The sequence below is a fragment of the Chinchilla lanigera genome, unplaced genomic scaffold (assembly GCF_000276665.1).
Source record: "Chinchilla lanigera isolate Chin_1 unplaced genomic scaffold, ChiLan1.0 scaffold00005, whole genome shotgun sequence".
Taxonomy (NCBI): Eukaryota; Metazoa; Chordata; class Mammalia; order Rodentia; family Chinchillidae; genus Chinchilla; species Chinchilla lanigera.
In genome coordinates this window covers 19056730-19080254 of record NW_004955406.1, presented here as the reverse complement: position 1 = coordinate 19080254, position 23525 = coordinate 19056730, and the positions used below count along the sequence as shown (strand labels likewise).

At 44.7% G+C, this 23525-nt stretch overlaps 1 protein-coding gene across 2 annotated transcripts in view; it reads right to left on the bottom strand.

The window, feature by feature from the left end:
- Positions 1-259: 259 nt before the first annotated feature.
- Fam163a (family with sequence similarity 163, member A) overlaps positions 260-23525 on the bottom strand; it is a 60427-nt gene continuing 37161 nt past the window's right edge. The window contains exons 2-4 of one of the 2 annotated variants that reach the window (XM_005374963.2): positions 8651-8742; positions 3194-3308; positions 260-2576 (exon numbers count right to left, since the gene is read on the bottom strand). In XM_005374963.2, coding sequence (XP_005375020.1) covers positions 2160-2576; positions 3194-3286 — 510 coding nt within the window. In that variant the 5' untranslated portion in view covers positions 3287-3308; positions 8651-8742 and the 3' untranslated portion in view covers positions 260-2159. Of the gene's footprint in view, positions 2577-3193; positions 3309-8650; positions 9172-23525 lie in introns of those variants that run through there. The other variant, XM_013521228.1, reaches the window with a different exon arrangement.

Genomic DNA, 23525 nt, shown 5'->3' with positions numbered 1-23525 from the left:
CAGGCCCAGCAGCTCATCAAGGAGTTGCACATGGCCCAGGAAGGGCTGGCAGTGGGATGGGTGGGTTAAAGCTACTTCCTAAGTTGCTCCTCTGCACTGGGAGACCGATCTCATTAACCCGCTTAAAGCTGCTTCCTGGTACAAGATCAGTGCTACATATGAGGTCTCTCAATAGGGGGTCAGACAAACATGCTGCTCTTCACTAGCAATTAAAGTGATTTTGCCTTATAATCTCATGGTTTTTTTTTTTTTGTTGTTGTTTTTTTTTTTTTTTTTGCAGTCTTTCATTCCTCAGCAAACATGCACGTACACAGGATCAGACACCTGGGAGTACCAGCACCTGCCAAGATGAGGGTGAAAGGGAATGGCCTGGCTGGCAGATCCTTTTAGGAGATCCTCACTTCCTGAAGGACTAAAAACCGTTAGAGTCCACCTGGGCAAGCCTGTTTTCCCTAGCGAAAGTTGAGTCAGAGAAGATAAGGGACTTGTTCTAGAGCTAATGAGTGACCAAAATGTGACCAGAACTCAAGTCTTCTGCTTCTCAACTCATTGTCCATTAATTCTAGGACCCAAGAGTGATGTGAAAGGTGAGCATTCCCCTTCTCTGTCCTACTCTCTCAGCTGCTCTCTACCTTTTGTTAAATGCAAAATCAAGATTTTGGCAAAAAGCCCAACCCCTTCCCTGTGCCATCCTCTGCAACATTTAGTGACTCAGGAGTGGGGTGGGGTGGGGGTCAGCTATGCCTTAGAAGGGGGGAGCAGCCATATTTCACTGCAAAGGCATCTGAAAACTCGTCAAGCATACTTATAAAGCATAAGGCCACTGCTGGGTTATAAGCAGGAATTGGGACTAGAGTAAGACAGCAATAAAGAGTTCACCACTGGAGACTGGGGAGTGCGTGGCCAAGGGAAAGCAAAAGCTTGAAATCTAACTGCTGAGACACATCCAACCCTCAGGATCCCCCCTCCCCTGTACTTAGGAGTGAGGGCTGTTGGTCCCAGTGTGGTGAAGTGGGTTCTGCCCCACAGTCACAGGTGGATGCTTAAGTAGAGCACCAGTCTCTACAGGAGCTTATTTGGGCAGCTTCAACCACTGCAGTATTGCCCATGGAGATGCCAGGCTCTTCCTGTACCAGCTGGCTGGTTGTCATGGTGATTTACCACCTTAACCACCTTTTGTTCTTACTGCTTGGAGGTCAGATTTTTCTTTCTAGTTGTTACCCCTGGACCCTTCCACTCTCTGCAGCTCCTGAAAATGGCAAAGCCTGGTGATTGATTTATGTGTATGTACACATGCCTGGGAATGGGAATGCACTAATCATAATGGACCAGGGCCCGAGACAATCAGCAAGACCTCCTTAGCTATGCTTCCGGAACTCTAATAACAAAACTTTAAAAAGCTTCTCTAGCAGGGGACAGCTGATTCCTAAGTCAGGGAAGAAAAGGATTTGGAGGAGACAAGATGATTTTTGATGCAGTCCCCCTGACAACCATGCACCATGGCCTTTCTAAAGTCAACTTGGTATGTTCATGACAAGGGAGCAGATGCAAATAGGCTGTGTTCAGTAATCAATACCCCTGTTGGTGCAGCCACAGTGATAATACTGATAACCAAAGTAAAAAGCTAAATTGTAAATTAGGTCTTGGACATGTTTTAGCAAGCAAGTCCCATGGAAGTACTTTTTACATACCTTGGCCTCTCATCTCAAATTCTAAAATATGTAGCCCTCACTTTTCTCTGAGCCCTTTGTCCCCTTTTCTTCTAGGCACGGCCACTTCATCTCCCTCTCCGGAGCCTTTGCTTAGCTTTCCCTGGTGCTTCTTTTCATAGCCCTGCAAAGTCAGGGTTTGGGGCTTCCTGGAAGGGGTTGTGGTGGCACTAGGGCTGTTGGAGGAAAGTCCCAACAGAGAAACTGGTGCAGTTGCAAAATCAGTCAATAAATCAGCCTCCACCTATGGGCTCTGGGTTGGAGCCAGCCCCGACCCTGGTTCTCCATGCATTCAACAGCTCAAATCTTGGTGAACCCTCTGCTATGGAGCAAGAAAAACCAAAGAAACTGAGTTAGTCCTTGTGGGGCTGTTGGAGGGTCATCCACTGTCCCCATGGCTCCTGCTGGGGCAGCAGTGTCGGTGTGTGTGCAGGTCGGGGGGTGCAGTGGTTACACGTCTGTACTAATAGCCCTTGGATTGGTGAAGGCCTCACGCCCAGAGCCTGGCCAAGTCACCGGGTAACTCTGGGGCACTGCCAATTTGAGGGAGGGTGGTCCCCCCTCTTTGTAGTATGTGGGAGCAAAGGAGAGCCTCTCACCTCCACCCCCATTGGGCACCATGTCAGCTGTCCGTATGTAAAAAGGGGAGCGATATGGAGAACAGGTGGTGCAGTGGCTCCCTGCCACCCCGCATGGCTGGCTACAGGGCTCGCTGGTGAGAGGCGCCAGGCTACCTCTGCCGTCCAGGGCTTGCGAAGTGCAGGCATTGCAGGTGGGGCCTCTGGGATGGACTGAAAGGTCGTGCTCCTCCTCTTCCTCCTCCTCCTCCTCATCTGCATCCTCAGTGCTCTTCTTGCAGCAGTAGTACTGGGAGAGGAGACAGAGAGACTGAGAGTGTGAATGCTTCCCTGCCCCTGGCTCTAGTGTACTTTTCAGTTGCACAGATACAGTTATCCATACCCTTTGGTCCATGGAATATCTTGTTCTGGACTCTTCGTTGGTGCTGGGGATAAAACTAAACACCAGAGCTCTATGTTCCCCAAGCACATACTCCTATCTTTGCAAGGCCAATACTTCACCTTTTCTTACCTCCCTATTTCTTAGTGAACTAATTCCAGGCCATGCTGGAGGGAGACTAGGAAGCGGAACATGCACATCATATTGAGAACAGGGCTGGGGGCTGTTGGAAGCAACTTTCAGCGTCTCCCCAGAATGGTGGCCTTTCCACCACTCCTAAAACCTCAGAGGTGAACACAAGACCTAGTATCTTCCAGGTGTATTTTCTGAGTGTCCCAAAGGTACCGGGTGAATGGGAGATGCATAGCTTTCTTCTGACCACCCTCAACTCCTTGATTTAAACCTCCCATCTTCTGTGGCTTTGGGCTGTGCAGGCCCCAAAGTGAGTCCCCAGTTCCTCCCCCCATAATGAAGAAGGGGTTTGCTGGTAGCCTGGCAGCCTCTGGCTACAGGCCTAGGGAACTCACCTGGAGCCTACAGTAGCACAGGACAGCGATGATGCAGAGGAGGATCACCGTAGCTAGGATTCCGCCAGTGATCACAACTGTTCCCGCTGTCATCCGCCCGACGCCCCATCAAACTCTGCAAAGATATATGTGGAGAGGTGAGGAGCAGTCAGTCGTGAGAACTCTCGGTGCAGGTGGAGTAGGGGGACCTGAGAGGAGCAGGAGCTGGGAGGGCTCTGACCACGAGGTGCTTGCTGAAGACAGGACTGGCTGGGGCTGGGGCCAGCCTAGGCCAGAGTGGAGTCAGAGAAGAGAGGAGGCAGAGTGCTAATTCTGCTCCCTGTTTCTGTCTAGTGTCAAAGGTTCTTGCTGCTTTTCTCCCTTAGTCCTCTTCTCAGTCTTTCCTCTCTCCTTACATCTGTCTTGTCCTCCCCCATCCCGTGGGTCCAAGACAGAGACTACAGTGGGACCTCTGTTCAAGACTTCATTCTTTCCATGATTCTGGTCAAACTGAATTGGATGAGAACTGAACCAAATTTCCACATAAGATCAACATTGAACTTAACCGATGAATTTGATTGGGTTCTCATCCAATTCAGTTTGCGACCAGAATCATGGAAAAAATTAAGTTCGTGAGCCGAGGCATGACTGTACTAGAATGCTAGCCTCTGTGGACCTAGGGCTTCACCTGTGTGAGCTATTGTGCTAGCACTCCTATCCCTGTGTTCTCTCATGAATCCTCACGTAATCTTTTGGGATAGCCACAAATTATTCTACACAGAACTGAGACTTCGATGAATTTGGCTGGTATTCCACCCAGCCTGGTTCCTCCCAAAATCCATGCTCCTGGGCATAAACACCAATGGTCCCTGAGCCTTTGACCCCAGCCACAGGGCACAGGACCCAAAACTCAGAAGTTTGCCTGCTTCTGACCTAGCACACACGTGTTCCTTTTAGTGGTGTCTCTCTCCTTCAAATCTTCATGGAAAATAGCATCCTGGCTCCTGAAGGCTGTGGCCAGGCTGGGGATACTATTTCTGGTTGATAGGGCTGAATGAATAGGACAGAGGCAAGCTCTGGGTGTGAGGCTATCCGGGTCAGTGAAAGGGGATTTCTGAGCCTTTCAGACACATGGGGACCAAGGAAAGGGCAGAGTAGACTTGGCATCTTGAGGATGGAAGAATGACTGTGAATACTTATATTCAGTACAAGGAACAATGGCCTGGGAGACAGAGACAAAGGTGCTGGGAGGAGAGTGTTACCTGCTAAAAAAGGCCTTCAGGGTTCATTCGTTAATCTCCAGCCCGCTCCCATGTAGCTTTCCTCATCAGTAAGTCTATAGGGTCTGAATCTAAGACTCCAGCTGTGTCCTCAAGTGCTCCTGGATGGATATCTCATTTGGATGTCCCACTCAACCTCAAAGTCAATTAAGGTGGGCTAAAGGCATCACTCTGCTCTCTAGATGGGCAACCCAGCTCTAAGCTATCTGTCTGGTGGTTCTAATGAGCTGCCCTGAAGGGCTTTACATGGCGTTCATTCCTCATATGGCAAGTGGGAGCTGGACCTCAGCTGTAGCCTACTCATCAAGCTGTGCACCATGTGTGTTCACCTGGTGGAAGGGGCACATTTTCCTTCACCCAGAGATACCACCTGCCCATCACTGTGCTGCTAGAGGGCCCCATCTACCCAGTGGCACTGATCCTAATTCACTATTGTGCAACCTTGCTGCTCCCATGTGCTCTGTGGACTAGTAACATGGGCATCCCTTAGGTCTGCTAGAAACATGGCATCTCGGGGTCCACCACTAGCCTAATGACTCAGAGCCTGCATTTTAGCAAGGTCTCAGATTACTCATTTGCACATTAGCTTAACCAGGTCATAGGATGTTCCCCTAGTTGCTCACCCTTCCCTCCACCAAGGTTTGGCTTTTCATCACGTCCACATGCCTCTGTATGTTCCAGTGCCTTCCTAGATACATTCATGTGGTATACATTCGTGTGGACACAACTTTCAGACACAGCTTTGAAGACTTCACCCTCCCTCACTGCCCTGGCATGCTCACTACCAATTTATCTTTCTCTCCTCATCTTTCCTTGTTTCCTATGTAAAGCTTCTGTTCCAGTTCTTAGGAAGCTTACAGCTTAGTGATGAAAAGGCATTCAGCATACCCTATGAACTATGTAAGACATGCATGGGCCACATCACAGGCCAGGGGCATGGGGACACTGAGCAAGGGCAACTAATTGCTGGGGGAGACGTTCTATAGAAGGTGTCACATTTGAGCTGAATCCTGCCACCTGGGTAGGAGACAAGGTGAGGAGGGCTCATGGGTGGGTAGGTTTCCAGAACTGTAAGGAATCTGGAAGTGCTGGGACAAGTCGGGTTGGCGTGAAGCTGGAGAGTCTAATAGACAGGACAAGGAATTGGATTTAACTCTTTGGAAGATGGGAGTTCTTGAGGGGCTTTTGCAGGAGAGCACATGATCTCTTTTTCTCCACCTGTTCATGTCCAACCCATCCTTAAAGGCTTGAGAAACCTCCTCTGATGGCCCCGTCCCTGATGCTCTTTCCCAATTCTGACTCTGGTAATACCTTTTCATGTTCCACTCTTCAAATCCTGGTTTAGTGGGATCCTAGTGAACTTTTTATGTGGGAATATCTTCGACTTGACTCAATGATAAATCCTTTGAAAACAGGCGTTCTGTCTTATGCTGTTTCCTTGTTCCCCTAGTAGTATTATATATTATACCCTGACGCACAGGAGATACTTAACAAAAAAGTTGGTAGTCATTTATTTCACGGTGCAGCATGTTATGACTCTGATTGACCACGAGGAGGCAGCAAATCGTATCTCTCAGCTCAATCTAGCCTACAAATTTAACTATGCATTTCTGTTAAGACGGGTTTGACTTTGCCTAGATGTACGGTGGGTCATGCTTTGGGGTTCTCTGGGGCATCTGGTGGAAGGAAAATGAATCTCAGGTGAGCAACGTTTTATGTAACTTCATTCCAACAACACTTCATTATTTCTCACTTCCCTGCAAGCTCACTTGTGGTCTACTTAGGGTGTAGGGTGGCCTGTGGCATGACCTGCAGCTGTGTGGACAGCAGTGACCTGTCCTATGCCTCTGGGATGTGCCCAGCCTGTTTTAACTTCCATTATTTTATTTTACGGTCGGAAGGTGTTGTGTATACATATACCAGTGCAGATGTAATTTACTGGGCAAGTGGGCAAACACATAAGCAGTATATCCAACCTCTTCGAGCAGAGCACAACCACGTTTCAAAAGTTAGAATTTAAAATTAAAAAGATAAGGTTAAATGCACAAGATCAACTGAGGTATATATTCACCTTCAGAGCATGCTGGAGATGTTTTGTGTAGTTGTTTTGCATAGAGGGTGCTTTCCCTCAAGGTATATAAGGAGCTCTCCAACTGTTAATAGGTCTGTATTTGGCAAAAAAACAGCAATTTTAAAATGTTGGGAGAAAATGCATTACCTTCCAGATGGAAGCTGTCACTATTAAATGTCCATGAAGTAGACAGACTGGTTTGCATGTCCTTTTTGGAACTACAGCAAGTATATTGGAAGCATTCAAAATATAATAAGCACATATTTAGAAAGGCCTGTATTATAAAGCATAAATTATATAACAGTGGTGTTCCTGTAATATCCTAGGCTAATGTGTAATGCCAGAAATAAGTTAATGTGGCGTGGTTTAAAACTTGTTTTCCTATTCATTTCAGGTTACAGAGCAAAATAAATAAGATGTTTTCAAAGGGATGGGGAGCACTGTACATGGCAAAAGGTATACAGTAGTACTAACCAAAGGGAACTCAGTCCAGGCTACTGTTTAGTTATGCTACGAACAAGCATCTTCATATGCTTGGGCCTATACACCAGAATATCAAAGCTACCCCTTTACTTCTCCCAGGCTGTTTTGGAGGACAAAGAATTATGGAGAAGCCATCTGCGCATACCTCCTTCTTCCCTGCCTTCTGTGTCCAGCTTCCTTTCAGGCCCACAGTGGCTCTGCCGCAGCAGTGGCCTGGAAGTGGGTGGCATGGCAGTGCAGAGGGCTTAAGGCTCAGCTTCAAGCTCATTGTGCCACTCAGTGGTCACCCCGTCCGAGAAACTGCCCTTCTGCCCTTCTAAAATTGATATTAACGAAAAAGTCAGTGTGCAAATATGAGTGTGAGGAGAAACTGAAATGTGTGAGAGAGTGCCTCTGATAAACTTTAAAAATCCTTACAAAACGTAGCTGTTTGTGGAGAAAAAGAAGGCCCAGTGGAGAAGCTGCTTCATAGCTGCTTAAGTCTGGTTTTAAGATCATAAGCCAGAAAGGTGCACATGAAAGTGCACATAAAATGTCTTGTCCTGAGGGCTCCGCACTAATAGTATTTAAATTCTCACATTTTGGGACACACTATTATTTCAAGTGGCTGATTTTCTCTTTGCAATTAGATACAAAGGATGACAGTAACTTTCTAAACCTGAACAGCATCTTACAGTTTACAAAGTCTTTCCAATTGTTATCCCACCTGTGGTGGGCAGTGATCAGATGGGCCCCAGTGATCTCCACTTCCTGGCAGTCATCCCCTGTATACGCCTCTCTCCTTGAGTGTACGACCTGTGCATATATTCTAACTGATAGAATACAGCACAAGTAATGGGAGGTCACTTCTGTGAACAGATACATGATTCTGCCTTCCCTCTTGCTAGCTAACTCTCTTGCTGGCTTTAATGCAGCAGGCTGTCATATTGTGGAGTCCCCTGTAACCAGCAGTTGAGGGTTGTCTGTGGCCAGTCACCAGCTGGGAACAGAGGTCCTCAGTTCAGTGACTCAGAAGGATCTGAACAGTAACGTGAGAGTGGAAGCAAATCTATTTCTCATCCATCCGGTTGAATTTTTCCATGAAACTGCATCCTCAGTCCAAACCTTGACTGTAGTCCATGACAGACCCTGAAGCAGTGGACTCTGCTCCCCATGCTGGGATTCCTGACCCACAGAAACTCTGAGATGATCAGTGTGTTCAAGCTGCTCAATTTGTTATGTAGCAAGAGGTAAGTAATACACCTGAACCTTGTGTCCACTGTCATTGTTCTTATTCAATACACATAAACCCTGCAACACAGCGGAGGAGGCCAGACCATTAAGGGACCTGCCTATAGTCATAGGAAAGCAAATGTCTGAGCCAGGAGCCCAGGGCCAGTGCTTAGGAGTTCCTATCATACATGCTGCCTCTGCTTGAGCTTTTTGAGGAGAAAGGGATCCTTGTGTTCCCACCAAGGTCCTAGAAGGTCTGAGGCAGAGTGACTTAATGGTGCCCAGGTCAGGGGGTTGGGTGGCTCAAGGGAGCAAATCTGCCCTCTGTGGCCAGGACTTTCTGAAGCTCCCTCTCCACCCTGCTTCTTCCCTGCTCTGGGCCCAGACACCTTCTTCTACGGGAGAGTCGGTTAGGCCCTGCCTTATACTTACGTGAAACAGCTGGAGCAGCGGTGGCTCAGTCACGCAGGCTGCGCCTGAGCAGATAGCAGTTGGGGGTGCATCATGGCCAAGGGCATCAGTCCCTGCCAGAGAAAGTAGGAGAAGGTCAGTGGGAGCCGGATATGGAGGACAGGCTGGAGCTGGAGGAGGCAGCAAGTGTGACTTCAGAACTCTAGGATGGTTTCCAAAGGACTTTTTTGCTTCTTGTACTGTCTGGTTGTGTTGGCCTCTAAGCTGCCGGTTGAAGAACCTAGGGAGAGACTTGTAAGGTCACATCTGTTCCCATCCTTGTCTCTTTGCCGCAGCGCTGCTGTTTGGAACCCTTGCCTAATGCAGCAGCAGCATTCTGACCTAGAGCACAGAGGCTCGGTGGAAAGGGAGCCCATCTTCCTCTCCACACTCCACTGGAGAGTTCGGATCATCCTTGGTTGCCTGCATGACTGGCCCCGTGTATCTCTTTCCCATCCCTTTCTCCACTGATCACTGGGCCTGTTATTTTCTTCCAGGGCTCAGAGTCACACACTCCTTTATCTGATATCCTGACTTCCTTCAGGCCACACGTGCCAACTGGATGGTCAGATGATTAAGTTCAGGTTGACTTGCTGATAGAAGAAGGGGAGGCAGGACACCACTGAGACATCTAGGAAGCCAGTGTCAGCTAATTATGGAGTCTCTTTAATATCCCTTCAGTATCCATCCACTATTATTTAGAAGAGAGCCTCGGCTGTACATGGGGTTGGGGAGGAGGGCAGGACACCATGTGATGTCCTGAGGAGAAGACCCTCGCTGTTTGTATTGGGAGGGGACCTGGTCATTGACCACACCCACAGAGCCATCTTTTGAAAGAACAGGGCTGACCCCCTTGAGATTCTCTGCCTCAGCCAAAGCTGCAGGTCAAAGGACAGACATTAGTGCCTTAAGAATTAGGGTGCTTCTGGGGCCAGCAGGTCTCAAGTGCAGAGCTCAGGAGGGGTTGTGAAGGAAGCAGGTGATCTATCATGTGGTCCGGTCTGCATATTCACCGTCCTTCTCCATCTAGGCCTTTGCTGGCTCCTGGCTTCTGGCTCCTGTGCTCCAGGTGCCCAGGCTTCCTCTTTTCGAAGATGCTGTTACTCTCATTGAACTGTAGTGCTGTGAGAATGGACATTAGAGCAGGGCTCTTCCTATCCAGATTATGAGATACGAAAAGTTACAAGTCAGAAGACTAATGAGAATTTAAGACAGGGCCCTCCTCCCCAGAGCTATGTGCAAACTGCACAGTTGGAAAGTTAAGAACATCTGTTTCAGGATTCCCTTCCTCCCATAAAATATAGGTGGGTCAATCATGTGGCGATGATTTGGTGAGCAAGAGCTGTTGCAGAGCTGTGGATCCCTCCTCCAACCCCCAAGGGGGAAAGGGCCATGGGCTGACCAAACTGTCTCGAGGACCATCTAGTGGTGCCAACAGTAAGAAGAGGCTGGAGGTGGCCCCCTGATGCACAGGGGTTGAGAAAGGTGTTACAAAGAATGGTGTGCTTCAGAAGAGAATTTGAGGAGGACCCCCCCCCCCGCCCCAGCACACACAAATTCACAAAAGCAAGAGCTAGTTTCAGTTCCTCCCAGACCTCTAACCAATAAGAAACCACAATGTCTATCATGGCAGGAAGTAAAACAGCTTTGAGGTCTGGGGATGGAAGGGAAAATAAGGGGAATACAAACAGCAGAGGAATGCATGTGGCTCACCTTCCAAGCGTTTCCAGCCTGAACCAGATCCAACCCAGAGGAAAGCAGAAGAGTAACACTGCCTGATTGGGTGTGTATTGATAATTAGTCATGATTAGAATTCTAATTTCTGAGTTTAAACTGCTTGTATAATTTAACTGTAAGAGTGACAATTGGGCCGGGGATGTAGTTCAGCATCCCAGTGTGTGCCTGGCAAATGCAAGGTCCTAAGTTTGATTCCCAGTATTAAAAAAAAAAAAAAAAAAAAAAAAAAAGAGTAACTATCACCTAAGAACAAATTCAAAACAAAGCCGTGTGGCTGACCCAAATTTTTTTGTATGGCAGGGGATTTCTCCCACTGAACACATTTTCAAATAAAGGGATGGGGGCAAAGGTTTTTTAAGCACAAACCATGCAACATGCTGGTTTAATGTATCAGTTACTTCCAGAAAAACAACCATGGAAATGTAAGGACTCTAAAGATATCTGGCCCAGTGCTTTTATTTTCTTATGGAAGAGGACAGGTTGTCACAGCAACCCTTGCTGTAACAGCAAGTCAGAGATGGAGCCTGTGAAGCACTGGGAATGCAGCATCCTGACTCCAGGGCTCCTGTTTCTCCTTCCAGGAGGTTTACAGCTACTTCACTAGAAGCCAAGGTATTCTTTGAGGTAAAATTGGCTCAGGGGGAACAATGACCTGATGCACAAGTTAAAAAGCAGAGACTGCAGATCTCTTGACCAGCGCCTACAGTGGTGGGGCTCAGGAATCTGTATTGTTTACCAGGCTTGAACTTTAACCATCTGGCCCTTTTGGGAAATGATGCCATAAGGAAGGCCTTTAGGAGGATTTCAGTCTCTAGGCAGCAGGGGTAGTGCCGTGGGATGGTGGTGACTTTGCAGAGCCTGTAGCATCATTTGTTGCCCAGGACAAGATGAGCTTTAGGTTCTGAGTCCTTGGGGCAAATGGGCCGAGTCAGGAGGAAGAGGGAAGTCTTGGAAGAGCCTAAGGTACATTAGCCTGAAGGGATCAAGCCAATAAAGAGGTCAGGATGAGAGGACCTTATAGGTTGTCTTGTAGTAGAGGCTGGAAAGGGACTTTAAAAGCCACCTTGATAAAATCTTTTCCCCTCTATTAGGCCAGGAATCCTTTGTTTTCTCCGGAGTGCCCCTAGCCTTCAGAAACGTCCAACTCTAGGCAGTAGAGTCACCCCACCTCACTGCCTGGGTGAATGCTGGCAGGAAATGCCAGCCACAGCTAGTATCAGCACATGTAATTAAGGAGCACTGCCCCCTGCTCTTCGCTCAGCCCCCTTAGGAACATAAGTTAATTGAGTGGAGCTTAAGCACTGGCTGATCTCAAGTTTTATCTGAAGCAATTAAGCTTTCTCTAATCATTTATTAACTTGTGAAATTGACACACCAGGTTAGCAGCTCCCGAGAAGAGAAACCTTTTTCCTCATTACCTGTCTTCCTGGGCTGCAGTCCTCAGGCAAGTCTGGCAGAGAGTAAGAGAGGAAAAGTATATCTGTACTTTGACTTTAATTGTGCTCATTACCAAGCCCTGACTCCCAGGTTGGGAGGAGTTGGTCACTACATGAGTCTTTGCCCTAGATGGATAGTAATAGTAGCACACAGGTATGCACTGTTTGAGAAAAGGGCTTCTCTAGGAGGCACAAGGCATTTTTGCAAATTAACAAGATGCAGGGACATCCGTGTAATAATGAGCCATGGGCAGGAGGTTTACAAATGGGGCAACCCCAAAGGCTAACAAGAAAATAAAAGAGATGGAGAAAGTAGCTGAGTAGGATAATCTGGTGAGGTCTCCCCATAGATGTACCCACTTGAACATCTATTCATGCCTTCACAAAGTACCTTCACAAGAGCTAAGGAAATCAGGTGAGAGACCAAGTACCTATTTTTAGTGTAATAAAATGAAAGAAAGAAAGAAAAAAATATTGAAGGCAGGTAGAAAAGAGGCACTTATGCCACTTTCCTCATAGCTCCAACCTACCCAAGATGTAGAGACATCTTCCACTTGGGGAAGGGAAAGAGAATTAAGACCAGGCCTGACTTGCAACCCAGTATTAGGCCCACTACAGTGAAACTCAATGCTAGGAAGAACTGCACAACTCCTCCCACCAGGCCAGTACCCAGGGACTGAGTTGCTGGAACTGTGTTAGCCTTTGTGGCTGACAGCCTCCATCACCTGTCCTTCAACCTCTGGAGGCAGAGCACGTAGCAAGACTGTACCTGCTGGGGAGCAGAGCAGGAAAGCTAGCACCAGGCTTTGTCATGGAGTCCACTGCCAAACCTAGCATTCAGTAGAAACTGAAGGCCTCATACACAAGCCAGGGTTCACGGATGAAGCCCTGTAACATAGGGGCCTGAGGCAGGTCCATTCACAGACTGGCTTCAGCATCACACAGAGACCTGTGTGTTTCTGCAGTGTCATATAGAGCCTTGGAAAGCCTCACGGCACACTACTCCCATCCCCTACAGACTGACCAGGACCCTATGGCTGTGACACTCAGGCATGAGTCAGTGATCTAGCTTAGTGCAAGCCTGAAGGGCCAAGGGAATGTCTCTGTCATCCATCTCCCATGTTGGGCAACACAGCTGCTGCCAGGCCAGTGTTGCAAATGAAGTTTTAGACCTGCCCCAGCATCAAGCAAGGACTTGTACCCTTGGGATGGACTGTGTTTCAGCCTGCATCACTACCATGGGCCCTGGTACTTTACGGGACTATCTGGTCCTTGCAGCTCTGAGACTCAAACATGACCCAACTTAGTGTCAGCCTAGGTGGCCAAAGGACTGTGTTTACCGTAGCTGCCCCAACCTTGTGCCCTTTCACTGGGTTGTAGGGCAGAATAGTAAGCATAAGACTTTACTCTAGAACTCAGTGTTGAGCTGGTAAAACGCAACACTGGGCAGATCCTAATGGCCCCCATCTCTAGGCCTGCCTGCGACAGAGACTCTAGAAAAGCTCTTGAGTTGGGAGAAGACACAGGCCCAATGGACTTCATTGCAGCTAGCATCACTTGTGTCTGGGTGCAGCAGTCTTGGGCCGCAAGTCCATCTCAGCAATAGGCAACCCATAGTAATGGGGGTGTTGGTCGTACCCCAGAGTTGTGCCAGGCTGTGCGATCAGGTGTGACAGCTCGGCTATGGGTGTAATATAGGGGCCTGAGGCAGGTCATTCAGTGACTCTGCACAGCGTTGAGGAGAATCCCATAGTGCATGACTGCATGCGTATAACGGTGGATGAGGCATCTGAGTCAAACCGCAGAGGCAGCTTCGTGGGCATAGACTACTCTATTCTAGGTACTCTCCTTCTATTATTTTTCTCCTGAATGATACATCAACAGAGTATTTGGGACAAACTTGGACTTGAATTGCCCTCTGGTACTGAAACAATGACACTACACTACCAACAAATTCCTGGCAAATTTGGACTTGGGTGCTGGGAGTGACTATAGGCTCAGAGATAATAAGCAACCTGCTGAGAATTTCTGGAAAGGCAGGCATAGACAAAGCCAGATTAGGAAAATTAGAATAAATGCCTCACTTTCCAGTGCCCAGATGATGTCACACACCAAGAATCAAGAACTTTCAGGAAACCATGACCTCACCTAAATTCAAAATACAGTGCCGGGAAGTGATAGTAATCAGCTTGGAGACCTCTATGATGCAGAATTTAAGAAAAACTCAACAGTCTTGAAAAAAACAAAGAAACGTTTCAGTATTCAACTTTTCAATACTTAGCGTTTGAATACAACAATACAATGTTTTTGGTTTTTTATTCCCGGTACTGGGAATCAAACTCATTACCTTGCACTTGCCAGGCAGGCACTGTGCCGCTGAGTTAAATCCCCAGCGCAACAATACAATGTTTTAATACAACAATACAATGTTTCAGTACAACAGAAAGTTAGAGATGGAAACAATTAAAAGCAAGCAAAACAGCTGGGTGTAGTGGCACATGCTTCTAATGCTAGCACTCTAGGAGGTTCAGGCAGACAGATGGCAAGTTTGAGCCCAGCCTGGGCAATTTAGTGACTCAGCAAGACCTTGTTTCAAAGTAGAACATTTATATTGTGCTGGGGATGTAGCACAATGTAAAGGCCCTGGGTTTAATGCCCAGTACTGTAAAAAACAATGAAAAGAATAGGAAGGATTGGAGTGCAAATATAGAGTATGTACTAGTATTCCTCATCTCTTTTTATTTTTTGGTTTCTTTACATAGCTTTATGATCAATATTAAATTGGTATTATTTTGAGATAGCTTATTAAGACCAAATGTTTTTGTAAGCTTTATGGTAATAACATAATAAAGATCTATAGTAGAAAAACCAAAAATTCTATACAAGGAATCAAAACACACTGCTACAGTAAATCACTTAATGACAAAGGAAGACTATGAGAAGAACTACAACAAAACTATAAAATAAGTTACACAATGGCTGTGATAAGACCTTACCTATCCATAATTATCTTGAATGTACATGGATTACATTCTCCAGTTAAATGACAGAGTGACTGAATGGATGAAAAAATAAGATCTAACTATATGTTGTTTTCAGGAACACTTCTAAGGACACACATAGACTGAAAGTGGAAGGATAGGGTAAGATATTTCATGCAAATCCAGAAGAAAGGAGTAGCCATACTTTTATTATATTTAAATGAAAAGCAGTAAAAAGAGACAAAAGTCATCATATAATGACAAAAGAGTGTTAAACAGGAAAAAATAACAGTTCAAAATACATATGCACCCAATATTACAGCATATAAAACAAATATTAATAGATATTTGCTAGTATATAAAACAAATATTAATAGACTTAAAGGGAGAGATAGATTCCAATACAAGATTAACTAGGGACTTTAATGTCTTGCTTTCAGTATTAGACAGATCATCCAGACAGAAAATCAGCAAAAGAAAAGCAGAGTTAAATTGCACCCTAGAACAAATTAACCTAACAAAATTCTACAGAGACACACCATCCAATAGCTTCCTAATACACATTTTTCTCATCAGCATATGGAATCTTCTCTAGGGGAGATCATATGATAGGGCACAAAATAAATATCAATAAATTCTTAAAAATTTAAATATCAACCAGCTTTTCTGACCATTAGAAATCAATAAGAAAAACTGCTGGGTATGGTGGTACATGCTTATAATCCAAATGCTTTAAGAGCTGAGCTAGGAAGATCACACATTTGAGGCCAGTCTGGGCAAATTAATGACTTAGACTGTCTCAAAATAAAAAAAGTGGGAATATAGCTCATTGCAAAGGCACTGAGTTCAGTCCTTAGCACTGCAAAAACAAACAAACAAAGCCCCTTTTTTGGAAATTATACACATACATAGAAATTACACAACTAACTTTTGAAACACCAATGCATCAAGGAAAATCAAGAAATTTAAAAATTTCTTGAAACAAGTGAAAATGGAGATACAATATACCAACCCCTATAGGATACAGCCAAAGCAGTACTAAGAAGGAAGTTTACAGCACTCAATGTTAACATAAAAAAGTTTAAACATCTCAAGTGTATCACTTCTTAAAATACTAGAAAACAAGGACAAACCAAATTCAAGATTAGTAGAAGAAATAAAAGTCACAGGAGAAATACATAAAATGGAGAATAAAAAACAATATAAAAGATCAAAACAAAAGGCTGGGTCTTCAAAAAGATAAAATGAAAAGTCCTTAACTAGACTAAGAGAAAAACCTCTAATAATAAAATAACAGATGAAATGGGAGAAATTACAATTGACATTGCAGAAATATAAAAGATCTTTACAGACTATTATAAACAACTATAGGGCAATGAATTTGATAACTTGGAAGAAAGGGCAAAGTTATAGACACATACACCTGCCAAGACTAAATCCTGAAGAAACAGAAAATCTGAACAGACCAACAAGTAATGAGATTGAATCAGTAATAAAAGGCTCCGATTAAAGAAGAGCCCAGGACCAGATGAGTTCACTGGCAAATTCTACCATACATTTAAAGGAGACTATCAGTTGTCCTTAGATTACTGAAAAAAATAGAAGAGGAAGAAATTCTTCCAAATACTTTCTCTGAGGCCAGCATTACTGTATACAAAAACCAAATTAGGAAACAACAAAAAAGAAAACTACTGGCCAATATTTTTGATGAACATAGATGTAGAAATCTCCAGCAAGATGCTAGCAAACTGAGTGCAACAGCACATTAAAAAGATTATTCACTACATTCAAATGGGATTCATCTCAGGAATGAAGGATGGTTCAATATATGCAAATTGATAAACATGATACCATATCAACAGAATAAAGGACAAAAACTATATTGGAAATCCCAATTATGGCAGAAAAGGGATTTGGTGAAACTCAATATCCCTTCCTTTTAAAAATGCCAAGTAAATCAGGTATGGAAGGTATGTATCTTACCATAATAAAGCCCATTTAAAATAAACCAACAGCTAAGATTATATATACTGAATGGGGAAAAACTGAAAGCTTTCTCTCTAAGATCTGGAACAAGTAAAGGATGTCCACTTCCATCACTTTTATTCAATATAGTCCTGGAAGTCTTAGAGTAATCAGGTAAAAGAAAGAAATACTTGAGGGCATCAGAAATGGAAAAGTCAAATTGTCACTGTTTGCAGATGACATTAATATAAACCACTCCCCTAAATCCTAAGAGCTATTAAAAGTAATAAATGAATTTGGCAAAGTTTCAGGATACAAAGACCAACATACAAAAATAGTAGCACTGCTAGGCCAATAGCAAAGTATCTGAAAAAGAAATGTAGAAAGCAATATCAATATGATAACTACAAAAAATGCCTAGGACAAGTTCTCAAAAAGCACAAGAAGTAATAGCAAGAATAGATAAATTAGATTACACTAAACTAAGAATCTGCAAAGCAAAGGAAACAACGGAGTGCATAAATAATCTATACTATGGGGAGAAATACTTGCAAACTATTTGACAAAGGGTTGATATATAAGGAACACAATAGCAAAAACTCGATAGCAACAACAAACAAATAATGAAATTTAAAAATGGGCAGTAGGCTGGGTACAGTGGTACATGCCTATCACCGCAACTACCTGAAAAACTGAGGTAAGAGGATCACAAGTTTGAGCCCAGGTAGGGAAATTTAGTGAGACCTTGCCTTGAAAATTTAAAAGGGGGAGCTGGGGAGGTAACTTAGTGTGAAGACCCTGGGTTCAATCCCAGCTCTACAAAAATCAAACCAAACCAACCAGAACAAAACAAAACATCATGAGTAATAGGTCTAAGTGGACATTCTTCACAAAAAGGCAAACAGATTGTCTTCAGATATAAGAAAGAAAATGCACAACATCAGCAGGGCACCATGGCTCAAAATAAAAAATAAAAGAAGGGTTGAGGGTATAGCTCAGTGTGAAGGCCCTGGATTCAATCCCCATGACCCCCGCCAGCTCAAAAAAAAAAAAAAAAAAAAAACAACCTTGCCATCATTAAATGCAAATGAAAACCACACTAATCATCAGGAAAATGCAAATGAAAACCACAAGGAGATACCATCTCACCCCAATAAATATGGCCATTGTCAAAAAAGACTTAAAGCTATCAAGTGCTGGCAAAGATGTAGCATACTATGCTGCATACTATTGTTGAAAATGGAAATTAAAACAACCATTATGGAAAATAATGTGGTGGTTCCTCAAACAGTTAAAACATAGAAATTATATGATCCAACAATTCCACTACTGCACATATATCAAAGGAAATGAAGTTAGTACACCAAAAGGACATCTGTGCTCCTGTGCTCACTGCAGCAGTATTCATTAGAGTCCAGACATGGAAACAACCTAGTGCTGCAGTGGATAAAGAAAATGTACATGTATACAATAGAACGCTATTCATGAAATCCTGTCATTTGTGAGAGCATGAATGGAACTAGAGATTATTATGTTAAGGGAAATAAGCCAGTACAGAAAGCAAAGTACTGCTTGACCTCACTCATATGTGAAATATGGGAAATCTAAAAACATCAGTTTCATACAAGTTGAGAGTAGAATGATGGCTACTAGAGGTCAGGCGAGTAGAGGTGGCGGTGGTATAGAAAGGTTGATCAGTAGACACTAGTTGACAGTTAAATAGGAGTAAAGAGTTCTGGTGTGCTGTTTATCCAGTAGAATGACTATAGCTAACAATAATGTACGACATGTACCCTGTCATTCCTCTTGCATTCTATCCTTGCCCTGCTGCTCAGATCAGAATATATCCCTAAGGCTGTTGTTCATGACTGACAAGTGTTCTGCCTCGGACCTTTGTATCTCAGAATACTTGTGGAAACTATGTTATTCTCTTCCTTATTCCTCATTTGCTAGCAATTGAACAGTAAAGGAAGTGCCTGGCATTGAGCTTGGCCCCAGAGACTTGCAGATGAGGGGCCCTCAAGGAGCTCTTGGTGGGAGCATGAGGCTGTAAACAAAAGCAGGCCTGTCCTGTCCTCAGGTTTCAAGGCCTCAGACGGCCAGGCCGCCAGAGGAAGGCCTAGGAGTGACTTTGCAGTTCCCATCAGACCACTAGGGTGTGTGGGGCTGCCAGACTCCCAGTAGCAGGCATTTCTGCCAAGTTCATTCAGTGCTTGGAGTTATCATTACATATTTGCTGCAGAAAAGTAACAAATCAGAGAGGCCCTGCTCCTCTCAGCCAAAAGCCCGCGCAGAGGCCCTTGATGCCTGTGGCAGAGGCAAAGCCAAGCTCCCCGCTTCCCTGATTGGGGTGACACAAAGACAGGCTACTGTGCTGGTTCCCAGGTAAAAACCCAGGGTTTTGCCATGCTTGAGGGTCAGACAAGATGAAGCATAGGAAAACTGGTGGTGGGGCCCCCACAGCCTGGTGGTGTGAAATTGGGGCTCACATTTCACCAGTATGATGATCCCTGGGAAAAGAGCAGGCATAGGCAAGTGGGATCCCCTGCACTGGTGGAGCCTGAGAACCAGGGCTGGGCCCCTCAGGCTGGCATGGGAGGGATTTTGTGCAGCTTCATAGCACATTGTTTTGTGTCTGCCTTGCCCGGTGAATCTCCAGCGCCGGAGCACAGTAGATGCTTCATATTTGTCCAGTGAAAAGACAACTGGATAGCTGCTTGCCAACGGCTATTGAAAATAACTGTTTGTGGAGGTTCTCCTTGCCTCTGCCCTCTACTGCCTACCTGTCCACACTGCATAGCTTTCCATGGGCACCTCATGATCCACCTGTCTGACCTCACAGCCTTCTCTGACCCTTCCAGGCCTCTTTGGGCTCTCTGAGCTGTCTGTATGACAAAGTTGGGACTTAATTATATGTTGTTTTAGGTGAGTATGGGCTATTTGGAAGAGAGGTTGAGAAAGGGTCTTCCTGTGTAGTTCAGGCTGGCTTTGAACTCACTGTGTAGCCTAGGCTGGCCCCATACTCATGGCAATCCTCCTGCCTCAGCCTCCTGAGTGCTGGGATTTCAGTTGTGTGCTATTGCACCTGGTGAAGCCAATTTCCTTGGTAAAGGCTTAGACTTTGGACTTGTCTTTGTTTTTCTTTGTCTCATAGAAATGTTCATTACAGCTTAGAGTTTTCCTATGCTTCATTTTGCCTGACCCTCAAGCATGGCAATTTTTTCTTTCTCTAATTTTATGAAAAACATTAAGTTCAGAAAGCCCAAGTAATTTGGCTAAGGTCACACAGCTATTTCAGGAAGACCTGGGGCACCCTGCCCTTTCTCTCTTTTCCATGACTAATACAGCTTTAGCTATACAAGGAACATGTGGAGCAGCCCATCCTTCTCCTACCTCCACTCTTCTAATTCTACATTCAGTGCTCTTTCCAAGCCTGAGCCTAATCATGGGCCTTAATCGCTAACCATTCGCTGGAGTGGTCCCCACAGCCTGGTGTTGTGAAATCGGGGCTCACATTTCATCAGTATGTTGTGTTGAGCCTCCTGCCTGGATTTCTCTCCATCTGTACTTGACACCTGTCATTGTTTGAAGGGTGTTCTGAGATCCCTGGGCAGCAGGATTCCAACCCATGACAGCTAAGCAGACGTGTTAGGAAAGGCAGAAGCACCCAGGAGCTTGTTTCTCCTCTTTGGCAAGATGTCAGCAGACTGGAAGAAATCCACATAAGAGCACAGGCCACTGTAAGGACAGCAAGTTTGCTGTCTGAGGCCAGGTAGAGGTAAAGAGGTATACAGCTAGCAAGATGGCCAGAGGGAGCTTGCTTTGAGCACTGGTCAGGATCTGAGGGTTGGTCAACTGAGGTTTTCTAACAAGGATAGAATTTGAAGTCTAGAGACAGAATTATATCAAAGAAAATTTAGACCAAACCCAAGATAAATCTCACAGAACAACGTCAACAAGTGCAATAGGGAGATTTAGAAACTGCCAACCCACACAGTGTGGGGAGACTTGGGGGAGCATCACTTCACCTCTCCTCCACCCATAGGGCCTGGCCTGTTCATGCCACCCGACTGGTGTGACAGGGCCAGGCTGAGGGTTTATCAGGGTGTGGATTAGGAGGCCTTAAAAAATGCGCCAGTGTTTATTTGGAATCCTCCACCACTTCAAAGAAAATATTCTAAAATGGGCTTAAATGCCCCAAGGAAGACTGTCAAAAATCCAGAGCTGGGTTTCCAGGGAATGTAGGTGGCAGGTCTTTTGCTGAGAGTGCAGGTGAGGGTTCCAAGGATGGGGATTTCCAGAAAGGGCTCTGAAACAGGACATCCCAGCAGGTCCACACTGGAGCAAACCCAGTATGAGACACAGCGGGATCTATGAGTCAGTGAGTTAGAACTACAAGGAAAGGATTAGAGTGGTTTAGAACAAAATTACCCCTCGGGCACATGAATTGGTGCTTCTCCCCTCCCCTAGGGAGCTGAGTACAACATTCACATCCAAACAGGCCTTGTGTTCTTTTTTTCTGTTTTTGTCTTTTTTGAGACAGTCTCGCTCTGCAGTTCAGGCTGGCCTTCAGCTCACTTTGTAGCCCGGGCTAGTCTTGAACGTGCAGCGATCCTCCTGCTTCGGCCTCCCAAGTGCTGGGATTACAGGCATGAGCCACCACACCCGGCACCTTATGTTCTTAAGAGTTACATATAGTTCTAGCACTATGGGAGGCTGAAGCAGGAGGACTGAAAGTTTGAGCCCAGCTAGTGCGACTCCATCTCAAAGTTTTAAAAAAGGCTGGCGATGTGGTTCAATGTGGAGACCTTGGGTTCAGTCTCCAGTAACACACACATGCACATGCACACGCACACGCACTCATGTTCAAGTCAGCTGTACACCGTAACATACAAGGTTCCTATTCTACACTATAGGTTTAGTAATCCTCAATCCATTTCTTGGGTATCTTTTTAAAGTTCCAAGTTAGGTTCTTCTAAAAACTGACCTATTTTACTGTTAGAATCAGTATTCTTGTGTGTAGAGAGAGCAAAACTAAGAAAACAGCCTTTATTTCTTGACATATCTTTTGTAAATTATATATATTTTGAAACATGTATACATTGTGGAATGGCTACATCAAACTAATTAACACATGCATTACCTCATACACTTTTTATGTGGTGAGGACAGTTAAAAACCTACTCTTTTTTGTAAATACTGATAAATACTATGCAATGCTTTAAAAAATCTACTCTCTTAGCACTTTTCAAGTATAGATTTTCCTCATTTAACAACCCACCCATTTAACAACTGTTCAGATTTATGACCAAGGTGCACTGTTACAGCCTGCTGCTCAGACTTAGGACCTGTGTGTATTTTTTTTATAGTTCTGTTCATCTTGTTTATAGAGTCCCAATATCTTTTCTTTGGTACAGTATACCTTGTTTATACGGTACTGTAATTTTTGTTGATTGTACTCTATCATACAGTACGGTAGTTTTATGCTCTGTCATACATTACGATACTGCATGAAAGAGTATGCAAATAAAAAAGTCATCAAGTTGCAGTTTCCTTTGACTATTTCTTTGTTCTAAATATTGTAATGTGCACACTATATACAATTCCTCACTTAGTGACCAATTCATTTAACGACCTAGTCGCGGGAATGGAACTTGGTCATCAGGCAAGGGGCATCTGTATATGACATACTGTTATGAGCCATAGTCACCACACTGTAAATAGCTCTCTTGAATTTATTCTTCCCATCTCAATTTATTTCTGACTGAATTACACACTTTGATTTCCCTGCCACGCCACGCCACACGATTAGCCACAGTTGGGGAATTTTATGCTGGTTCTGAACTGCAGTTTCTAACTCTTCCCACCGAGGGGGATGACATTTTATACAGTTTCTCCTAAGTCAGAATGAAGGGTTGAAAACTACATATGGGAACCCCAGGGGCTGGGGGCAGCATCCAGAGCAGGATGGTCTGGGTAATAATATAGCAAACATAAAATATGGGTATAATATAGCAAAAATAAAATAGCAAACAAGCCAGGAGGACTGGCAGGTGGGCACATTGCACTTCCGTTAGCTAACAGGAAAACACTGAGATGCAGTGTTTATGGTTTCCCCCTCTTCTCTTTGCTGCTAAACTCTGTCTTTTGCCCTGGGCAGATTCTAGTAGAAGGTATACTGGGAGGTGCCATGCTGTTTGGATTGATGTCAGTTAGAAGGGCCTGAGTAAGCCACCTGGGTTTACTTAGACAGTGAGAGAAGAGGAGGAGCTCTCAAAAAGCCAGTGTGAGAGGTATCGAGAAACATCCTAGAAGGATTCCAGGCAGGAGGATGCTGGGGGCAGCTACTTATCTGTGCTAGACAGTGGGAAAGGTGGAGATGGGGAAAGAGGATTTTGAAAAGGTTTTCTTGTAATTGGCACTTGGTGCATGCCTGTTATCCCAACTACTAGGGAAGCTGAGGCAGAAGGATCTTAAATTCGATGTGGAGTAACTTAGTGAGATCTCGTTTCAAAATAAAATAAAAAGTGCTGGGGATATAACAAGTGACTGCTTGCCCACCACAAGACCCTGTGTTTGACTCTAATGTTGCCAAAAAAATTATATATTATGAATGAAATTACTCCCTAAGGGACCATTCTAAAAACTTCAATTAAAAAAAAAACCCTTAATTGCTTTTCAAATACATATTGCATATTTAAGTTTCTTTGAATGTGACACCTTAAAGAAATCAAGCCC